The sequence below is a fragment of the Somniosus microcephalus genome, chromosome 16 (genome assembly GCF_052327205.1).
Source record: "Somniosus microcephalus isolate GS21.2 chromosome 16, FLI_Smic_1.0, whole genome shotgun sequence".
NCBI lineage: Eukaryota > Metazoa > Chordata > Chondrichthyes > Squaliformes > Somniosidae > Somniosus > Somniosus microcephalus.
Genome location: NC_141002.1, coordinates 21450233 through 21471935, shown reverse-complemented (window position 1 = coordinate 21471935; position 21703 = coordinate 21450233). Strand labels below are relative to the sequence as shown.

The 21703-nt window shown below is 47.8% G+C and overlaps 1 protein-coding gene across 24 annotated transcripts in view; it reads right to left on the bottom strand.

The window, feature by feature from the left end:
• The window catches only part of nrcama (neuronal cell adhesion molecule a), a 498783-nt gene that overhangs the window by 37293 nt on the left and 439787 nt on the right, over positions 1–21703 (bottom strand). For 17 of the 24 annotated variants that reach the window (XM_086008649.1, XM_086008662.1, XM_086008653.1 and 14 more), the window contains 5 exons: positions 19997–20201; positions 16858–16980; positions 8398–8577; positions 2984–3016; positions 1832–1900 (listed from right to left, as the gene is read on the bottom strand). In XM_086008649.1, the coding sequence (XP_085864775.1) occupies positions 1832–1900; positions 2984–3016; positions 8398–8577; positions 16858–16980; positions 19997–20201 (610 nt within the window). The remainder of the gene's footprint in view (positions 1–1831; positions 1901–2983; positions 3017–8397; positions 8578–16857; positions 16981–19996; positions 20202–21703) is intronic. The other 7 variants (XM_086008668.1, XM_086008671.1, XM_086008674.1 and 4 more) reach the window with 3 other exon arrangements.

The following is a 21703-nucleotide window of genomic DNA, read 5'->3' as shown; positions in this document are numbered from 1 at the left end:
TATTCTTAGGTCACTGCCAATGGTGGTGATAAGCTATGACTGTGCTGGGGCAGGCTTCCTTCTCGTTGCTTGGTGCTTTCCTGAATGGTTCAGCAGACATATGGACACCTGCCTACCCGAGCATTGATAAATGCAGAAGAGGATTCTCAATCTACTGTGTGGCGTGAATTTTTTTTTTAATTATTCGTTTATGGGATGTGGGCGTCGCTGGCAAGGCCAGCATTTATTGCCTATCCCTAGTTGCCCTTGAGAAGGTGGTGGTGAGCCGCCTTCTTGAACCGCTGCAGCCTGTGTGGTGATGGTACTCCCACAGTGCTGTTAGGTAGGGAGTTCCAGGATTTTGACCCAGCGACGATGACGATGAAGGATCGGCGATATACTTCCAAGTCAGGATCGTGTGTGACTTGGAGGTGGTGGTGTGACTTGGAGGGGAACTTGGAGGTGGTGGTGTTCCCATGCGCCTGCTGCCCTTGTCCTTCTAGGTGGAAGAGGTTGCAGGTTTGGGAGGTGTTGCTGAAGAAGCCTCGACGAGTTGCTGCAGTGCATCTTGTAGATGGTACACACTGGAGCCACGGTACGCCGGCGGTGGAGGGAGTGAATGTTTAAGGTGGTGGATGGGGTGTCAATCAAGTGGGCTGCTTTGTCTTGGATGGTGTCGAGCTTCTTAAGTGTTGTTGGAGCTGCATGCATCCAAGCAAGTGGAGAGTATTCCATCACACTCCTGTCTTGTGCCTTGTAGATGGTGGAAAGGCTTTGGGGAGTCAGGAGGTGAGACACTCGCCACAGAATACCCAGCCTCTGACCTGCTCTTGTTGCCACAGTATTTATGTGGCTGGTCCAGTTAAGTTTCTGGTTAATGGTGACCCCCCAGGATGTTGATAGTGGGGGATTCGGCGATGGTAATGCCATTGAATGTCAAGGGGAGGTGGTTAGATATGACAGTATCCTGACACACTGGACTACCAGTTCTTGTTCCCCCCCCCTTTTCCACGGAATATAATGCCAGCTCATGAGATTTTATGGATTTCTTCATCATCGCCACAATATACTTCCAGAAATTTCCACATAGAAGGGAGCCTTTCGGGCCATCATGCCTTAGCCAGCATTAGTTCCTCTACCTGAGCTACCACTCCAATCCCATTTCTCTGTTTTGAACATCTTTCTTCTTCAAGTACTTATCTCATTGACCCTTAAATGTTTTCACTGCCTAGGTTCAAAAGCTATCTGTGCTGGTGCCTTCATATTCTAATAACCCTTTGCAGCAAGAAAATCCCTTCTAGCTGCTCCCTTTTATGCTTCTAGTAGTAATCTTGAGTCTGGGCCACCTCATTACTGTGTCACTGACCAGTGGAAATACTCTTGCACTATTTATCCTCTCAAACTATTTTTGCATTTTGAACACTTTCTATTAGATTCTTGCTTAGAAGCCTCAACTATCCAGGAGGTAGAGAGCTTGTGAGTGCAATCAGATCTGGGGTGGAGCCCAGAATTAAACTAGGTGCTTATTTGGAGTTAGTATGGGGGCAAAAGAGTTCGGATCAAGCAGATTAAATGGCGAGTCACCTTGGCATTTTTTATAGGTGGTTCATGGTGAGTTGGGGTGTGGAAGAGAGGATGGCAAGATTAGGCCCCATGTTTAATCTGTTTGAATCAGTTCAATTCAAACCAAATATCTAAACCAAGTCTGCTCATCCCTAACATTCATCTTCATACAATAACCAGCTGGTAGGCAACACAACATTATATGCTTGATGATGCAAAGGTAAGAAATACTGAAGTTATATTCACAAGAGAAGCAATACTGAAGTTGTATTCACAAGAGAGACAATACCCTTCATTTTTTTATCATCAACAGGGATTATTATATCTGTTTTCAGTAATGGAGATGTTGCAGGTATTCCTGGAGCAGCAGAGAAAGGAAGAAAGAGAACAGGTGAGACAGAGGGGAAGTGCAGTAAAATGCAGTAATATAATCATTCTTAGAAAGAGAGAGATGGCAAACACTCAGGAAACAATAGGAACTAGGCAGAATGCATCACTCAGGATCATCTCTGAGCCATGTCGGGGAATGAGGAGGCCGGGTTGCACGCCACAATCCTCCACATACTTAGGGTTGCCAACTCTGGTCGGATGTATTCCTGGAGGCTTTGTCACATGACCTCCCACCTCCAACCGCCCTGCCCGGTCAAACAGCCTTTCTCATGACTGATAAACAACAGTGTTAAAAGAAAATAAAAACACTACCATTTTTGTTTTCCAATGTTCCCGTGGTTTTTCTCCCAGCAGTGTCCGGAAAATTAATCTTTTAATTCCTGGTGACTGCAGGACAATCCTGGAGAGTTGGCAACCCTACACATACTGTGGGCCCAGTCTTTAAAGTTGTGCCTTTGTGGGATGGTGCTCAGCATAGGCTCGGCACCACCCAACAGAGAGAGAGGAAAAGAAAAAAAAAAATCGGAGAGTGAGTCACTTTGGCCCCAACATCTCCCAGAGCGACAGCCCAACCCTCCCAGCCAGGGATACTGCTTAATGCAGAAAGGGTGAAGAGAGTCTCACCCTGAAAAAGAATCCTTTCATTGAAGGAAAATAAAAATCAGGCACAAAACTATTGTTAGAAATTGGGCCTGTTGAAAATCTATCACGCACAGCCGATAGCTCATGCACGCTTAAGGATTAAGGCATTGGCTGTTATTCTCAGAAAAGTGCGGTTAATAACAAAGAGCTAGGCCGCACAAATTCGGGAGAGTGCAGTGCTGTTGATCAAGAGCTGCCAGCACCTCCAAGCCAGCCCATCTAATGCAATTATTGAAGTTATCTTTGCTTACAGACTCTGCCGGGTACAAACAATTGTATGAGTATAATATATCTAGTTCAAAGAGCCATTAGCTCCACCACCCCGACTAGTGCACCCCAAACAGTTGCAACAACTCAAAGGCCAAACGCACGGCAAACAGCCACAAATGCAGAAAACCATGCAGGTTACCTTTGCCCGCCCCTGGTGCGGTTTGGTGATTCACTGTTAATAATCAAAGAGAGAGAAGTGGGTGGGGAGGGGGAACAGGAACAATAAAGAAAAACAGAAACTGTATAATTAGGAGCACACTGGGAATAGACCGGAACCATGCACAAAAAGAAAGACAAATATTAAAACACGTTGATGAATTTAGCAGATTAAAAGAAAGCTAAGGCCTTGCAATGACATAGAGGGTAAACAGCGCACAAACACTGTGGGGGTAGAAATGGGTCCTGGGTGGCAGCACTAATCAAGCGGTACTGAATTGGCCGCCCATTACACCCACCGCCCCATATTCCGCTCCATCCACTTCAATAGAGCCCGATGAGATCCCGTCCAAGACGATGTGAGCCCTGCCCCCTGCAACGTGCTCATCTGAAATTCCTCTACTTTAGTGGAAGCTGTAACTCATTGAAATCAAAACCCATCAAGAGTCTGCGTGCTCCTGACCCACATTGTCATTTCAGGGCTGCGGCAAGAAGCGGTTTCCACACACGACTTAGAATTTCAATGCTAAGTGTTTATGAGAAACGCCTCGAGTCAAAACGGCGAGTGTGATCGCCAAGTGTACCCCGATCAGTGTGTGATCGCCAAGTGTACCCCGATCAGTGTGTGATCGCCAAGTGTACCCCGATCAGTGTGTGATCGCCAAGTGTACCCCGATCAGTGTGTGATCGCCAAGTGTACCCCGATCAGTGTGTGATCGCCAAGTGTACCCCGATCAGTGCGTGATCGCCAAGTGTACCCCGATCAGTCTGTGATCGCCAAGTGTACCCCCATCAGTGTGTGATCACCAAGTGTACCCCGATCAGTGCGTGATCGCCAAGTTTACCCCGATCAGTGTGTGATCGCCAAGTGTACCCCGATCAGTGCGTGATCGCCAAGTGTACCCCGATCAGTGTGTGATCGCCAAGTGTACCCCGATCAGTGCGTGATCGCCAAGTGTACCCCGATCAGTGTGTGATCGCCAAGTGTACCCCGATCAGTGTGTGATCGCCAACTGTTCCCCGATCAGTGCGTGATCGCCAAGTGTTCCCCGATCAGTGTGTGATCGCCAAGTGTTCCCCGATCAGTGTGTGATCGCCAAGTGTTCCCCGATCAGTGTGCGATCGCCAAGTGTTCCCCGATCAGCGTGTGATCGCCAAGTGTTCCCGATCAGTGTGTGATCGCCAAGTGTTCCCCGATCAGCGTGTGATTGCCAAGTGTTCCCGATCAGTGTGTGATCGCCAAGTGTTCCCGATCAGTGTGTGATCGCCGAGTGTTCCCCGATCAGTGTGTGATCGCCATGTGTTCCTGATCAGCGTGTGATCATCAAGTGTTCCCCGATCAGCATGTGATCCCCAAGTGTTCCCGATCAGTGTGTGATCACCAAGTGTTCCCTGATCAGTGTGTGATCGCCAAGTGTTCCCGATCAGTGTGTGATCACCAAGTGTTCCCCGATCAACGTGTGATCGCCAAGTGTTCCCAATCAGTGTGTGATCGCCAAGTGTTCCCAATCAGTGTGTGATCACCAAGTGTTCCCCGATCAGCGTGTGATCGCCAAGTGTTCCCGATCAGTGTGTGATCGCCAAGTGTTCCCCGATCAGTGTGTGATCGCCACGTGTTCCCGATCAGTGTGCGATCGCCAAGTGTTCCCCGATCAGTGTGTGATCGCCAAGTGTTCCCCGATCAGCGTGTGATTGCCAAGTGTTCCCGATCAGTGTGTGATCGCCAAGTGTTCCCGATCAGTGTGTGATCGCCGAGTGTTCCCCGATCAGCGTGTGATTGCCAAGTGTTCCCGATCAGTGTGTGATCGCCAAGTGTTCCCCGATCAGTGTGTGATCGCCAAGTGTTCCCGATCAGTGTGTGATCGCCAAGTGTTCCCCGATCAGTGTGTGATCGCCAAGTGTTCCCCGATCAGTGTGTGATCGCCATGTGTTCCTGATCAGCGTGTGATCATCAAGTGTTCCCCGATCAGCATGTGATCCCCAAGTGTTCCCGATCAGTGTGTGATCACCAAGTGTTCCCCGATCAGTGTGTGATCACCAAGTGTTCCCCGATCAGTGTGTGATCGCCAAGTGTTCCCGATCAGTGTGTGATCGCCAAGTGTTCCCCGATCAGTGTGTGATCGCCAAGTGTTCCCGATCAGTGTGTGATCGCCAAGTGTTCCCCGATCAGTGTGTGATCGCCAAGTGTTCCCCGATCAGTGTGTGATCGCCATGTGTTCCTGATCAGCGTGTGATCATCAAGTGTTCCCCGATCAGCATGTGATCCCCAAGTGTTCCCGATCAGTGTGTGATCACCAAGTGTTCCCCGATCAGTGTGTGATCACCAAGTGTTCCCTGATCAGTGTGTGATCGCCAAGTGTTCCCGATCAGTGTGTGATCACCAAGTGTTCCCCGATCAACGTGTGATCGCCAAGTGTTCCCAATCAGTGTGTGATCGCCAAGTGTTCCCAATCAGTGTGTGATCACCAAGTGTTCCCCGATCAGCGTGTGATCGCCAAGTGTTCCCGATCAGTGTGTGATCGCCAAGTGTTCCCCGATCAGTGTGTGATCGCCACGTGTTCCCGATCAGTGTGCGATCGCCAAGTGTTCCCCGATCAGTGTGTGATCGCCAAGTGTTCCCCGATCAGCGTGTGATCGCCAAGTGTTCCCGATCAGTGTGTGATCGTCAAGTGTTCCCGATCAATGTGATCGCCAAGTGTTCCCCGATCAGTGTGTGATCGCCAAGTGTTCCCGATCAGTGTGTGATCTCCAAGTGTTCCTGATCAGTGTGATCGCCAAGTGTTCCCCGATCAGTGTGTGATCGCCAAGTGTTCCCCGATCAGTGTGTGATCGCCAAGTGTTCCCCGATCAGTGTGTGATCGCCAAGTGTTCCCGATCAGTGTGTGATCCCCAAGTGTTCCTGATCAGTGTGATCGCCAAGTGTTCCCCGATCAGTGTGTGATCGCCAAGTGTTCCCCGATCAGTGTGTGATCGCCAAGTGTTCCCCGATCAGTGTGTGATCGCCAAGTGTTCCCCGATCAGTGTGTGATCGCCAAGTGTTCCCGATCAGTGTGATCGCCAAGTGTTCATCGATCAGTGTGTGGAGCGCCGCACGATTATCCCTGAAGGATTCCGGATCACTGGCTCCTCAACTCTTGCAGGTGATCCTTTCGACTGCACTTGCCCAGGCAAAGCAACCGAGTAATACCGACGGCAGGTATGATTGAGACATGGAGGGCCAGGAGTTAGGAGACCCCTTGGGGAGCTGGGAGAGTTGTAAAATATACCGCATTCTTCTTTTACTTCCCTGCCTATACCTCTCTGCCTCGCTACCTCACTTTCCTCCTTTAAGACGCTCCTTAAAACCTACCTCTTTGACCAAGCTTTTGGTCACCTGCCCTAATTTATCCTTATGTGGCTCGGTGTCAATTTTTTGTCTTAAAATACACCTGTGCAGCACCTTGGGATGTTTTACTGCATTAAAGGCGCTATATAAATACGAGTTGCAGTTGTGTAAGATTTCTCAGGATTTCATTAAGACACTTTATTACTGGGCACGCACCAGGATCTTGGGAACAGAATTGAGGACTTCTGGCAACAATTCTTAAAGCTCCCCGTAAGGTGCATCGATCAGGAGGCCCCGCGCAGGCCGCTCACCAGCTGTTGCTGCAGGAAAAGATACCGCGCTTGCGTGTCCGCAAATTTAAAGGGACCACGCATGCAAAAAAAAATTAGAGGGAACATAGCTTCCTATCCACGTGCCTTGTAGCCAAACTGTGATCATCATATTGGACCACCTCTGGCTTCTAATATGGCAACACCCTTTAACAAGCGATTTACTCCAAGTCAGAATCTCCACCGAAATAACCAAAACCTTTCAAAAGAGGGTGGCATTTATGATTTGACAGGAGAAATCGAGCAGCGGAAATGCTTCTGCATTTTCTTTCGATGTTGCTGCGCATGACAACCCAGGAGGATTGATGTCCCCAATGGGCAGAATGAAACGTAAAATCGTCCAGTCAATGTCGCAGAAAAAAACATTCTTTTTTGCTGAAAGGAAACTTAATACAAACGCCCACAGGATCAACAAACAGCCTTTAAGTCTGGTGCTGATCAGGAACGGCAGTCACTGAATGCAAAACCAGCATTAGGCACTTCCCAGTGGACTAATTAAGTGTAAGTTCTGAAAATTGATGACCACGTTCTTTTTTTAAAAACGTTGGTAAATTTGACTCTCTGTTCCACCCAACTCCACCTGGAAGATCTTGACTTGTTTCCTTGTCCTGCCACTACACACGTAGCTGCAACTTGAGTGATAATCATAGCCTTCTCCACAATTCCTGTCCCTGCTACGCCTCGACTGACTGGCTGGAGGAGCAGAGAGTTCGCGTGATTAGCAGTCTCGGGACTGCAAGCTGGAATCTCGGGTGCACAAGGTACAAGCCCTGTGCTGTTAGCAGTTACCAGGCCGCCTGGAGTACTTCAGACTTTTCATCCCCCTCCCCATTTGTTCCCATTCTCTCCTGTAAAGGCCGAGTCTTGTTGGGGTACAGTTCCACAGGTGTCGGCAGCCTCTCCACCCCCCATCCCCCCCGCAGTACCTCACTTGAGTGGTCATTCTTCATCTCTCAGCCTTCATGTGTCAGTCCTGACAATATGCACTGCAACATGGTGGGAAGGCTTGCATGCTCCTATTACACCCTGACAGACACGCTTGCGAGAGTATAACTCCTGGTGGGGCCACCCAAGCCAGACAGGCCGGTGGGTAGGAGCCAGATTAAAGGCCAAACCACATTCCTGGTCGTGATTTAGGCTAACGACCTCTCTGCGCAAAATGCCTTTCGTTACGGAAACAACCCAGAGACGAGTCTGTTACAGACTTGCAAATATAAACAAATATAAACTGCGGAGAACCGCCATCTGGTGGATGTACGGCAAGTCGATACTTAGAGCGGAGTCAGATATCTCATTCTGGACAAGACAGCAGGGGTTGCCTCACATGCCACTGGAAACAGGAGACTTCAACTCACTAACCTAACAGTAGGTACAACTGCGAGTGGCATCGCAAAGCAAGATCCCCATCCCTGTCCTTGTCCCGTCACCCACACAAGTACACGGTGGGGGAGAGGGGCGGGGCCACTGGCTAAGGAAACCCTGGACGATTTTGCCTTTCCCCTTAACCCAGGCGCACTGCGGCTAACTGTGGCTAGTCCCAGGCCAGAGCCTTCCGGTCCCTATATCTTGTTATTACAACAAGGTTGTGCCGTTACCACTGAGCCATTGGGGGATTGAGACTTTCTTTAACAGAAAAGGGAAACTTGAAGGAACAGAGACATTTAGAACATTTTAAAAAGCAGTGTTAAACATCAGCGCCGACAGCCGAGAACATGATCGAAAAATCTCTGGGTGCAGCTGTACCTTCATCCATGACTGTAATGGCCTCCTCGGTTAACTTGCTGCCAGCTCCCACACTGGTAAAGGCGTTGAGATAGAACTTGTAGCGAGTGCTGTAGTTGAGGTTTTTCAGAATCCAGCTGGTTTCATTTTCTGCAGGGATTGTGATCTCCACCAGAGGGCCCAACTCATGCGTACTGTTAACTGAAAGGGAACAGGCAGATAAACCTCTGCATCAGAAGCGGCCGGTTCCACGGTCAGGTTACATGCCAGTGACAGTTTGATAATTACGCGCTGTCATTTAACCAGCAATTAATGCTTTACAGCATGCCAACTGCAAACAGGCCTGCACATCAATTCCATAGTAATTCTATATATTAAACGTTGCGTTAGCATACTTTGTTCATTATGTCACATTTCTTCTGTCACGCCTTTGTATATGCAAATTTCTTGCAGCTGATTGGCTCAGATTTTGTAATTATTAAAGAGCAACAAACCACAATGGAAGAGGAAGGAATGTGCAAATCGAAGAGAGACAAACCTCCAAAGAGGACCCACTATATATATATGTGAATCAAGAATGAGCAAACAGCAAAGCCTACGAATAAATGAAATGGGAACCACTTAAACCACTCCAACTATTTTCTTAAATTTTTTAACTGATCAGTTCATGCCTGTGATCTGCCTCTCCAGTTCTGATGAAAGGTCATCGATCCGAAACGATAACTCGGTTTCTCTCTCCACAGATGCTGCCAGACTGGCTGAGGGTTTCCGATCCTTCCCTGTTTTTATTTCAGATTTCCAACATCCGCAGTACTTTGCTTTTGTTTCATTGGCTTTAACTGTTCAGCAGAACTGAAGGCACTGTACAGACATGGGAACAGGAGGAGGCCATCAGCCCCTTGAGCCTGTTCCACCGTTCAATTAGACCAGGGCTGATCTGTACCTTAACTCCATCGACCCGCCTTGGTTCCATATCCCTTAACACCCTTGTTGAACAAAATCTATCAATCGAAGTTTTGACATTTTCAATTGACCCCCAGCCTCAACAGCTTCTTGGGGAGAGAATTCCAGATTTCCACTACCCTTTGTGTGAAGAACTGCTTCCTGACATCACCCCTGAACGGCCTAGCTCTAATTTTGAAGGTTATGCTCCCTTGTTCTGGACTCACCCCCCACCAGAGGAAATAGTTTCTCTCTGTCTACCCTATCAACTCCTTTAATCATCTTAAACACCCCAATTAGATCATTCCTTACTCTTCTATACTCAAAGGATACAAGCCTCGTCTATGCAACCTGCCCTCATAATTTAACCAATTTCAGGTGATGGCAACAAAAATCCATAAACTAATCTTATTTAACAACTGAGGCAGAACCGCCTCTTCCGAGCCTGGGAGACCCTTATCTTCAAACCGCACTCGATACACTGGTTACATGTTACCCCCACATAATTTACAACCCTGAAATATGAAATATTTCAGAAATAAATGTGAATGTTTTTGGTCTTGCAGGGAAGATAAAAACTGACTGTAAAAGCTTTTATAGATATGTGAATAGAAAAAGATTGGTGAAGTCAAGCGTAGGTCCCTTACAGTCAGAATCAGGGGAATTTATAATGGGGAACAAAGAAATGGCAGACCAATTAAATACATACTTTGGTTCTGTCTTCACAAAGGAGGACACAAATAACCGCCTAAAAATGTTGGGGAACATTGGGTCTAATGAAAGGGAGGAACTGATAGAAATCAGTATGTGTAGGGAAATGGTGTTAGGGAAATTGATGGGATTGAGGGCCAATAAATCCCCAGGGCCTGATAATCTACATCCTAGGGTACTTAAGGAAGTGGCCCTAAAAATAGTAGATGCATTGCTGGTCATCTTCCAAAATTCGATAGACTCTGGAACAGTACCCATGGATTGGCAGGTAGCTAATGTTACCCCACTGTTCAAAAAGGGTGGTAGAGAGAAAACGGGGAAGTATAGACCGGTAAGCCTGACATCGGTAGTGGGGAAAATGCTAGAGCACTTGGAAAAAAGTGACCGGATCGGACAAAGTCAACATGGATTTACAAAAGGTAAATCGTGCTTGACTAATCTACTGGAATTTTTTGAGGATGTAACTGGTAAAATAGATAAGGGAGAACCAGTGGATGTGGTGTATTTGTATTTTCAAAAGGCTTTCGATAAGGTCCCGCATAAGAGATTAGTGTGTAAAATTAAGGCACATGGGATTGGGGGCAAGGTATTGACTTGGATAGAGAACTGGTTGACTGACAGAAAGCAAAGTGTTGGAATAAACAGCTCTTTTTCCGAGTGGCAGGCAGTGACTAGTGGGGTACCGCAGGGATCGGTCCTTGGACCCCAGCTATTCACAATATATATTAATGATCTGGACGAGGGAACTAGATGTAATATCTCCAAGTTTGCAGATGACACAAAGCTGGGTGGGCGTGTGTGCTGTGAGGAGGATGCCGAGAAACTCCAGTATGATTTGGACAGGTTGGGTGATTGGGCAGAAGCATGGCAGATGCAATATAACGTGGATAAATGCGAGGTTATCCACTTTGGTGTCAAAAACAGGAAGGCAGATTATCTAAATGGCAATAGATTGGGAGAATGGGCAGTGCAATGACACCTGGGTGTCCTTGTGCACCAGTCGCTGAAAGTAAGCATGCAGGTGCAGCAGGCGATTAAGAAGGCAAATGGTATGTTGGCCTTCGTAGCGAGAGGGTTTGAGTACAGGAACAAGGATGTCTTGCTGCAGTTGTACAGGGCCTTGGTGAGGCCACATCTTGAGTATTGTGTGCAGTTTTGGTCGTCTTATCTGAGGAAGGATGTTCTTGCCATGGAAGGAGTGCAGCGAAGATTCACCAGGCTGATACCTGGGATGGCAGGAATGACGTATGAGGAGAGATTGGGTCAATTGGGCTTGTACTTGCTGGAGTTTAGAAGAATGAGAGGGGATCTCATCGAAACTTATAAAATTCTAACAGGACTAGACAGACTAGATGCAGGAAGGATGTTCCCGATGGTCGGGGAGTCCAGAACCAGGGGTCACAGTCTAAGGATAAGGGGTAAGCCATTTAGGACGGAGATGAGGAGGAATTTCTGCACCCAGAGAGTGGTGAACCTGTGGAATTCTCTACCACAGAAGGCAGTAGAGGCCAATGCATTAAATATATTCAAGAAGGAATTGGATAAAGGGATCAAGGGATATGGAGAGAAGGCAGGAACAGGGTACTGAATTTGGATGATCAGCCATGATCTCATTGAATGGCGGAGCAGGCTTGAGGAGCTGAATGGCCTACTCCTGCTCCTATCTTCTATGTTTCTGTCTATTTATTTTTGGACACAGGAATGCCAACCATTAACACAGGTTACACTTGGCCTGTTTAGTACAGACTTCACAGTGCAAATCCCTCTTGCTGTTAGCATAGAATGTCAATGAAGCAAATCACTGTCGCACTCTTGGCAATCGTACAGCCTCATAAATCAGAAGGCAACTGAAGCAGCCAAAGAGGGGCTTGGCTTTTGATTGTGAAACAAAGCAAAACCAACAAACTATTTTCACTGTCTATTTTCATATGGTGATGGGGGGGCGGGGGGGCGTATAATGTTATGAATTGGGAGTTCCTGGTACTGAGTTTGTGACAGCAGCGTTTATTGGGAACTCAAGTAGCTGAGTGTTCTGTCCATTTATTTTACTGGACTGAACCACTGCTGGACAGAGTGCATTCTGAGCCTAATACTAAGTATGTGCTCCTGTTGCACTAAAATCTGTACCAGGAGCACTAATTTGTAAAATATATCCCTTGGTTTTCTTGCAAAGAAAAACTTACTGAAAAGTTTGTAAACTGCATAACCGTGGAATTTTTACATCTGAAAGTCTAGCTTGGATAGAGAGATGCTGACGAGAGGGGGGGAGCGAGAGGGAGGAGGGACGAGAGGGAGAGGGGAACGAGGGGGGGGGGGAACGAGAGGGAGGGTGGACGAGAGGTAGGTGGGGACGAGAGGGAGGGGGGACGAGAGGTAGGTGGTGACAAGAGGGGGGGGCGAGCGGGAGGGGCGACGAGAGGGAGGGGAGGACGAGAGGGAGGGGGAGATTAGAGGGAGGGGGAGGAGAGGGAGGGGCGGACGAGAGGGAGGTGCGGACGCGAGAGGGAGGGGGACGCGAGAGGGAGGGGGGCGCGAGAGGGAGGGGGGCGCGAGAGGGAGGGGGGCGCGAGAGGGAGGGGGGCGCGAGAGGGAGGGGGGCGCGAGAGGGAGGGGGGCGCGAGAGGGAGGGGGGCGCGAGAGGGAGGGGGCGCGAGAGGGGGGAGGGGGGCGCGAGAGGGAGGGGGGGCGCGAGAGGGAGGGGGGCGCGAGAGGGAGGGGGGCGCGAGAGGGAGGGGGGCGCGAGAGGGAGGGGGGCGCGAGAGGGAGGGGGGCGCGAGAGGGAGGGGGGCGCGAGAGGGAGGGGGGCGCGAGAGGGAGGGGGCGCGAGTGGGAGGGGGCGCGAGAGGGAGGAGGGGCGCGAGAGGGAGGGGGGCGCGAGAGGGAGGGGGGCGCGAGAGGGAGGGAGGGGGACGAGAGAGGGAGGGGGGCGAGAGGGAGGGGGGGGAGCGAGAGGGAGGGGGGGAGCGAGAGGGAGGGGGTGGAGCGAGAGGGAGGGGGGAGCGAGAGGGAGGGGGGGAGCGAGAGGGAGGGGGGGAGCGAGAGGGAGGGGGGAGCGAGAGGGAGGGGGGAGCGAGAGAGGAGGGAGGGACGGGGGACGAGAGGGAGGGGGGACGAGAGGGAGGGGGACGAGAGGGAGGGGGGACGAGAGGGAGGGGGGACGAGAGGGAGGGGGGAACGAGAGGGAGGGGGGACGAGAGGGGGGGCGAGAGGGAGGGGGGAGCGAGAGGGAGGGGGGAGCGAGAGGGAGGGGGGAGCGAGAGGGAGGGGGGGAGCGAGAGGGAGGGGGGGAGCGAGCGGGGAGGGGGGGACGAGAGGGAGGGAGGGGGGGACAAGAGGGAGGGAGGGGGGGGGACGAGAGGGAGGGAGGGGAGGGACGAGAGGGAGGGAGGGGGGGGGACGAGAGGGAGGGGGGGCGAGCGGGGGGACGATGATAGGGCGATGCTTTTTTTTGCTTACATAAAGGAATCCAAACAATTATTGTTTGCAAAAAATGTAATTATTTTCAGTCCCATTTTGTTGTGTCTTTGCTCAGGCTAGAGTGATATTTGAGTTTGTTTCTCCAAATTATTTTCAAAACTAGCTGGGCGATAAATTTAAGAAGCTTTCTTGAGTAAAAGTTTCACATCAAAATTATTTGCAACTTATTATTTTTACTTCAGTGTCCCACTGAGAGAGACAAAGGCAGATTGTTTACTACATCTATGGTTTAGAATTCCAAAAATGATTGGTTGCCTGAAGATTTAATTTTGAAGTTGTGCTATCTATGTCAAGACTTCTCCCCTCGACTCTGCTGCTAAAACTCCTCATTGATGTCAAACTTCATAATCCATCATCCTGCTGATAAACTGCAAGATGTTCTTCTTCCCAGTACTATTTAATCCACCAACTCCAAGTTGAGACCACCCATGCGCGATCCATATCTATAATATATTAAAAATCCGCTGTCTGCACAAAGTTTTGCTAACTTTTTCCACTATAAGTTCCTGTGTCCACAGTTATAATGGGAACTGGTCAACTTGTCACACTGTAATTACTGCCCACTGCCAGGAGGGTATAATTACAGTGTCACAAGTTTACATAGGCAGTTTACATAGGAACATAGAAACATAGAAGACAGGAGCAGGAGTAGGCCATTCGGCCCCTTGAGCCTGCTCTGCCATTCAATGAGATCATGGCTGATCATCCAAATTCAGTACCTTGTCCCTGCTTTCTCCCCATATCCCTTGATCCCCTTAGCCTTAAGAAATATATCTAACTCCGTCTTGAATATACTTAATGAATTGGCCTCAACTGTCTTCTGTGGTAGAGAACTCCACAGGTTCACCACTCTCTGGGTGAAGAAATTCCTCCTCATCTCAGTCCTAAATGGCTTACCCCTTATCCTTAGACTGTGACCCCTGGTTCTGGACTCCCCGACCATCGGGAACATCCTTCCTGCATCTAGTCTGTCTAGTCCTGTTAGAATGTTATAAGTTTCAATAAGATCCCCTCTCATTCTTCTAAACTCTAGCGAATATAAGCTTAATCGACCCAATCTCTCTTCATACGTCATTCCTGCCATCCCTGGTATCAGTCTGGTGAATCTTCACTGCACTCCCTCCATGGCAAGAACATTCTTCCTCAGATAAGGCGACTAAAACTGCACACAATACTCAAGGTATGGTCTCACCAGGGCCCTGTACAACTGCAGCAAGACGTCCTTGCTCCTGTATTCGAATCCTCTCGCTATGAAGGCCAGCATACCATTTGCCTTCTTAACCGCCTGCTGCCCTTGCATGCTTACCTTCAGCAACTGGTGCACAAGGACACCCAGGTCTCGTTGCACTTCCCCTTTTCCCAATCTATTGCCATTCAGATAATAATCTGCCTTCCTGTTTTTGCCACCAAAGTGGATAACCTCGCATTTATCCACATTATACTGCATCTGCCATGCATCTGCCCAATCGCCCAACCTGTCCAAATCGTACTGGAGTTTCGCTGCATCCTCCTCACTGCACACACGCCCACCCAGCTTTGTGTCATCTGCAAACTTGGAGATATTACATCTAGTTTCCTCGTCTAGATCATTAATATATGTTGTGAATAACTGGGGTCCTAGCACCGATCCCTGTGGTACTCCACGAGTCACTGCCTTTCACTCGGAAAAAGACCCGTTTATTCCAACTCTTTGCTTCCTGTCTGCCAACCAGTTCTCTATCCAAGTCAGTACCTTACCCCCAATCCCATGTACTTTAACTTTGCACGCTAGTCTCTTATGCGGGACCTTATCGAAAGCCTTCTGAAAGTCCAAATACACCACATCCACTGGTTCTCCCTTATCTATTCTACCAGTTACATCCTCAAAAAATTCCAGTAGATTAGTCAAGCACGATTTACCTTTTGTAAATCCATGTTGACTTTGTCTGATCCTGTCACTGTTTTCCATGTGCTCTGCTATTACATCTTTTATAATGGACTCTAGCATTTTCCCCACTACCGATGTCAGGCTTACCGGTCTTTAATTCCCCGTTTTCTCTCTACCACCTTTTTTAAATAGTTACATTACTAATGTGGACACAAGAATTTATTATGGAAATATATAAAAATAAGGACAGAATATACAACTTTCAAATGGTGACCAAATTACATTTATGTTCCCTGGTCCGATTATACCCCGTCCCTAACCCTGCTTCACCTGAGGACGACACCTGGTTTGGACTCCCCGTGTGAAAATCCATGGGAGATATTATAATGGCTCGTATTTTGCGGCCCCTACGGGTGCGTATGTGCCTGTAAGGGCTGCGCAAGTTCTGGGTTTTCACGCACGATGCAGTAAAGCGTAAGGCCTGCTTTTATCAGCATAAGAGTTTAAATGAACATAGAAATAATTTTTTTTCAATCATTTAAATATTAAAAAAACCTGTACAATAAGGTAAGGTTATTTTTAGCCCCTTTAAAACGGTTACATTTATTTTTCAAAAATTAAATTTTTGTTTTCAATATTTAACTAAGTGGCATTTTAATTAATTTTAAATATGTAATTTTTTTACATTTATTTGACGTGTACATGTATTTTTTGGGGTACTCCCATTCATGCTTATGGGGAGGCCCTTCTTTCATTCGTTGGGCCAGCCCACGTGATCCCAGAGGTGCTTGCGAACTGCATGAGCCCGAGATACGTGGGCCTCTACACGCGGCTACCCGGAAAGGCCCAGGACCGCGAGTCTCCGTACCTCCCGGACCACCAGGTAGGCAGACATTTTATTTGCGGATCGGAGGCACTTCCCCGCGGGAAGCCCCCGACCGCAAATTCAGGGCCATTATGTTTTAGTAAGAGGGGGGCAGTGGCTGTTTCTGTGGAACATAAGAAATAGGAGCAGGAGTCGGCCATACGGCCCCTCGAGCCTGCTCCGCCATTCAGTAAGATCATGGCTGAACTTCTACATCAACTCCACTTTCCTGCCCTATCCCCATATCCCTTGATTCCCTTAGTGCCCAAAAATTTATCGATCTCAGACTTGAATATACTCATCGACTGAGCATTCACAGCCCTCTGGGGTAGAGAATTCCAAAGATTGACAACCCTCTGAGTGAAGAAATTTCTCCTCTCCTCAAAGGAAATGTACCTTTGACATGGGATACGAATGGTTGAGGCTGAAAAATGCTGCAAAAATGATATCAGTGTTCAATTCAGTAAAACGCACAATAAATAGTGCTCAGTGCAGATACAATTCAGGAGGTATCAGTGGGTTGAATTTAATCTGTGCACCATATCCTCTGTTAAAATGTCTATTGTTTTAATGCAGACAATTAAAGATTCCACACAACTCCGGCATTACAGATACTCACTGGGCTGGTATTTGAGTGTGTATCCTTTGAGGATACCATTCGGGTGAAGCGGAGTGCCCCACTGCAGGGTCAGAGAGTCAAGCGTTGGGCTTGTAATCTTCAAGAATTCTGGAGCGCTGGGCACTGGTCAAAAGTACATGTACAAAGGTTAATATATATATTTGGACAAGTAAACTGTATTCTATTACATTTTAGGAGATCTGACATAGGAAGATCAAGAGTAGAGATTGTACGAAATAAATGTTCATGCTACGCCAAATCTTTACACAATGCTTATATGACAATATTAGAGCAGGCAAGCCTGGGATAGAAACAGGCCATTCAGTCCATCAAAGCCCAGCCCTCCAGCACACGGTAAAATTTACATTTATATAATAATGCCTAATCATGCTGAAACATCTCACTTAAGATGATTTGCACCTTTGAAGCACAGTGACTGTTGTTATATGGGCAAACACGGCAGCCACTCAGTGACACCAAGATCCCAGAAACCCATTCATCTGTTTCTTTTGGTAGCGCTGGCTGAGGGAGGAATGCTGGCCAGGACACCGAGAACAACGCACTCTCCTTTAAATAGTGCTGTGGGGTCTGACATGAATCTTGCCATTCATGTAGAAATGACTTATGAAATAATACTGGGCGGCCTGCTGGTGGCACTGTCCAGGGAGAGTATAAATACTCGGGCATGGGCCCAGCTTGCTCAGGACATTTTGTAAACAGGAACTAGTGAAGGACAACTAGACCTCCATGTTGTGAAACAGTTGATTAAAGCCTTGTTTAATATTCAGACCAAGTGCCTAGTAGTTTTCTTATGTCAGGGTCTTTTATATCCATCTAAAGCCCCCTGGAAAAGGTAGACAGGGTCTCAGTGGAACGGCTCAAAAGGATGAGCACATGAACTATCCCATCATGGAATCTTATTCTGTTTTCAGTAACACCAATGTTTTGCCTCTAATAAAAAGCTTTATTGATTATTCTGAACGTTTGTCACTTTGGATAAAGATGTATTTTTACAAAAAATATTCTTTGGGTAAAAGAAAAAACCCTATTTTTAAAAGTTAATTTTCCCTTGCTTCTTTTCAGCTTCAGCCCTTGTTTCACTCAGCATCCTTTAGCTACAAAAACAACCAGACTGCCCGCCAGCTTCCAGGCAGCTACCGATGCGGTTCTTCAGCTGGCCAGCGGGGGGCGGGCTGATATACCATCGCCCTGTCGAGGAAATCACAGAATCGTAGAACAGCACAGAAGGAGGCCATCTGGCCCATCGAGTCTGCGCCGGCTCTTTCGAAGAGCAATCCAGTTAATGCCACTCACCCTCTCATTCCCCATATTTATCCAATTGCCTTTTGAAAGGTACTACTGAATCTGTTTCCACCACCCTATCAGGCAGAGCATTTCAAATCCTAACCATTCATTGCGTAAAATGTTTTTTCCTCTGGTTCTTTTGCCAATCACCTTAAATCTGCATTATCGACCCTTCAGCCACTGGAAACAGTTGCTCTTTATTTACTTTATCTGAACCCTTCATGATTTTAAACACCTCTATGAAATTTCCTCTTAGCCTTCTCTGCTCTAAGGAGAACAACCCCAGCTTCTCCAGTCTATCCACATAACTGTAATCCCTCATCCCTGGAACCATTCTAGTAAATCTCTTCCGCACCCGCTCCAAAGTCTTCACGTCCTTCCTAAAGTGCGGTGCCCAGAATTGGACCCAATACTCCAGCTGGGTCCACTCCAAATCAAGGTTTAGCATAACTTCCTGGCTTTTGTACTCTATTTATAAAGTCCAGGATCCCATATGCTTTATTATCTGTTTTGATAACCTGTCCTGCCACCTTCAAAGATTTGTGCACAAACACCGCCAGGTCTCTGTTCCTGCACCACCTTTACAATTGTACCATTTAGTTTGTATTGTCTCTCCTCATTCTTCCTACCAAGATGCATCACCGCACACTTGTCTGCGTTAAATTTCATCTGTCATGTGTCCGCCCATTCCAGCAGCCTGCCTATGTCCTCTTGAAGTCTATTACTATTTTCCTCGTTCTTTATTACACTTGCAAGTTTTGTGTCATCTGCAAATTTCAAAATTGTGCCCTGTACCCCCAAGTCATTAATGTATGCCAGTAACAGCAGTGGTCCTAGTACTGAACCCTGGGGAACACCACACTATACCTCCCTCCAGTCTAAAAAGCAGCCATTCACCACAACTCTGTTTTCTATCCCATAGCCAATTTTGTATCGTTGCTGTTACTGCCCCTTTTAACCCAGGGGCTTCAATTTGCTAACAAGTCTAATATGTGGTATGTCAGGCTAGATAATTCCCCACAAGAGGAGGAAACAGGGAGGAAAGAGGAAACTACAGGGCGAGTGACTTGAGTTGAGCAAGTTGCAATATCAGAGATAGGAGCAGGAGTAGGCCATTTGGCCCCTCGAGCCTGCTCTGCCATTCAATGAGATCATGGCTGATCATCCAAACTCAGTACCCTATAGAAACATAGAAGATAGGAGCAGGAGTAGGCCAATATGGAGAACTCGCAGAGCGAAACCCAAATCCTACCACTCTGTGGAAAAAATTTTCTCACCATCATTCTTAGCGCACGGAATTTGTACTTTTGCTGTCCAATTAGTGGTGAGATATGGACCACCAACACCTCCGAGAGGCTCTCCAAGTCACACGCCATCTTTACTTGGACATATATCACCGTTCCTTCACCGTCGCTGGGTCAATACCCTAGAATTCCCTACGTCACTCCATCATCGGAGCAGCATCATTAGAAGGGTTGCAATGGTTCAAGGAGAAAGCCCAACACTACTATTTCAGCTCAACTTGGGATGGGCAATAAATGCTGACTTTGCCAGAGTTGCCCATATCCTGACAGCAAATTGTCAATAATGGGGCAGTTTTGTGCTGTGAATCCATACCCAAGTGAAATTTGGAAGAGACCTCCCAAACCCCGGACAGCCGGAAGGGAGAGAAGTCCTTAACTCCGTCTGCTTTGGGCAGGATTTGAACCCAGGGTCTGGAGGTGAAAGGACAATATGAAAGCCTGAGGATGTGACAGCAATGCCTCTGCCAGAGGGTCAGGTGTGTCGTGAACAACAGTTTCAATCAGCTAGGTAATGCAGTTTTATACTCTACCTCCTTCAGGAGTTTGCAGTACCATATCAGCGCTTGCGGGACCTTCTCCTTTCCCATTGAAGACTCGAACGTTCAGCTTATAGACACTGAAAGGTTCCAACCCTGGCAACATGCCGTGGCTCTTGTCTCCACTAAAGGTCAAAATCTTGATTTCCGTGTGGCGTTTGCCCCGTTTGATTAGGCTTCCTTGCTTCCAGTAGTAGATCTGTGTGTGAAAAATACAGGTAATAAATCATGCCTTTCACATATATCCTCAAGGCTTCCCAAAGCGTTTCGCAACCAATTAATTGCTTTTGAAGTGTGGTCACTGTTTTTGTGTAGGCAAACTCAGCCGCCATTTTATGCACAGCAAGGTGCCACAAATAAAATTACCCGTTATTCTGTTTTGTGTGGGGTTTTTTTAAAGGAAGAATGTTGCCTCGGACACTGGGAGAAGACACTGCTCTTATTGAAAACTACCACGGGACTATTATCCCCATCTAAAAAGGCAGATTGGGCCTCAGTTTAATGTCACATCTGAAAGACGGCACCTCCAACAAAGCAGCCCTCCCTGCACTCAAGTGCTGGCCTAGGAATCGCCCAGTGTATGTACACAATCTAGCACCCTTTTATTTTCCAGATACTATTCAATTCTCCGCCAATTTTCTCTCCTTCCCTCTTGAAAGGCATTGACTGCGTGCTGGCTCCTTGGTTACCCTCCGCTACCTCCTCCAACCAGTCACTCGGGTGTGAGCCCAGACAGAGTGTTGGCCTCAGCCTGCCTCCATCCAATGCCTGCACAGGTGCGCTTCCACCAGGGGTCAAGAGACAAAGATCGGGAGTGGGATCCGTTATATTCCCGGGCCACGGGATCTTTCTCCTCTTTGCTAGATTTTCCATGTTTCCCTCCTCCTCTGCTATTCTGCTATAATCATTTACACCTCCTCTGGATCCATCTTTTAAGAACATAAGAAATAGGAGCAGGAATAGGCCACTTGGCCCCTCGAGCCGGCTCCGCCATTCAATAAGATAATGGCTGATCTTGGGCTCAAAGCCACTTCCCCGCCCGCTCCCCATAACTCTTCACTCCCTTATCTTGCAAAAATCTGTCTATCTCCACCTTAAATGTGTTCAATGACCCAGCCTCCACAGCTCTCTGGGGCAGGGAATTCCACAGATTCACGACCCTCTGAGAGAAGAAATTCCTCCTCATCTCAGTTCTAAAAGGGCGACCCTTTATTGTAAAACTGTGCCCCCGCGTTCTAGATTTCCCCAGGAGGGGAAACATCCTCTCTGCATCTACCTTGTCGAGCCCCCTCAGTATCTTATATGTTTCAATAAGATCCCCTCTCATTCTTCTAAATTCCAATTGAGTATAGGCCCGGCCTGCTCGACCTTTCCTCATAAGTCAACCCCCTCATCTCTGGAATTAACCTACACTTGTTTCTACACTTGTCTCATTATCATCTCCTTTTGCCTTGCACCATCATCACTTTTGTCATTTAATCACTCCTGCTCTCCACCCTATCCCTTTTGTTCTTTTCCTGCCCCCTTGTTTAAAAGCTGTTCGTCTCTAACATCTTCCAGTTCTGACAAAAGGTCTTCGACCTGAAACGTTTACTTTGTTTCTTACTCCACAGATGCTTGGTGGTTCCGGCTTCTTCTGTTTTTATATCAGGAATGGGAAGCCTGGCTGATTTTCCCTTGCCTAGCCTGGGATGCTAGCTG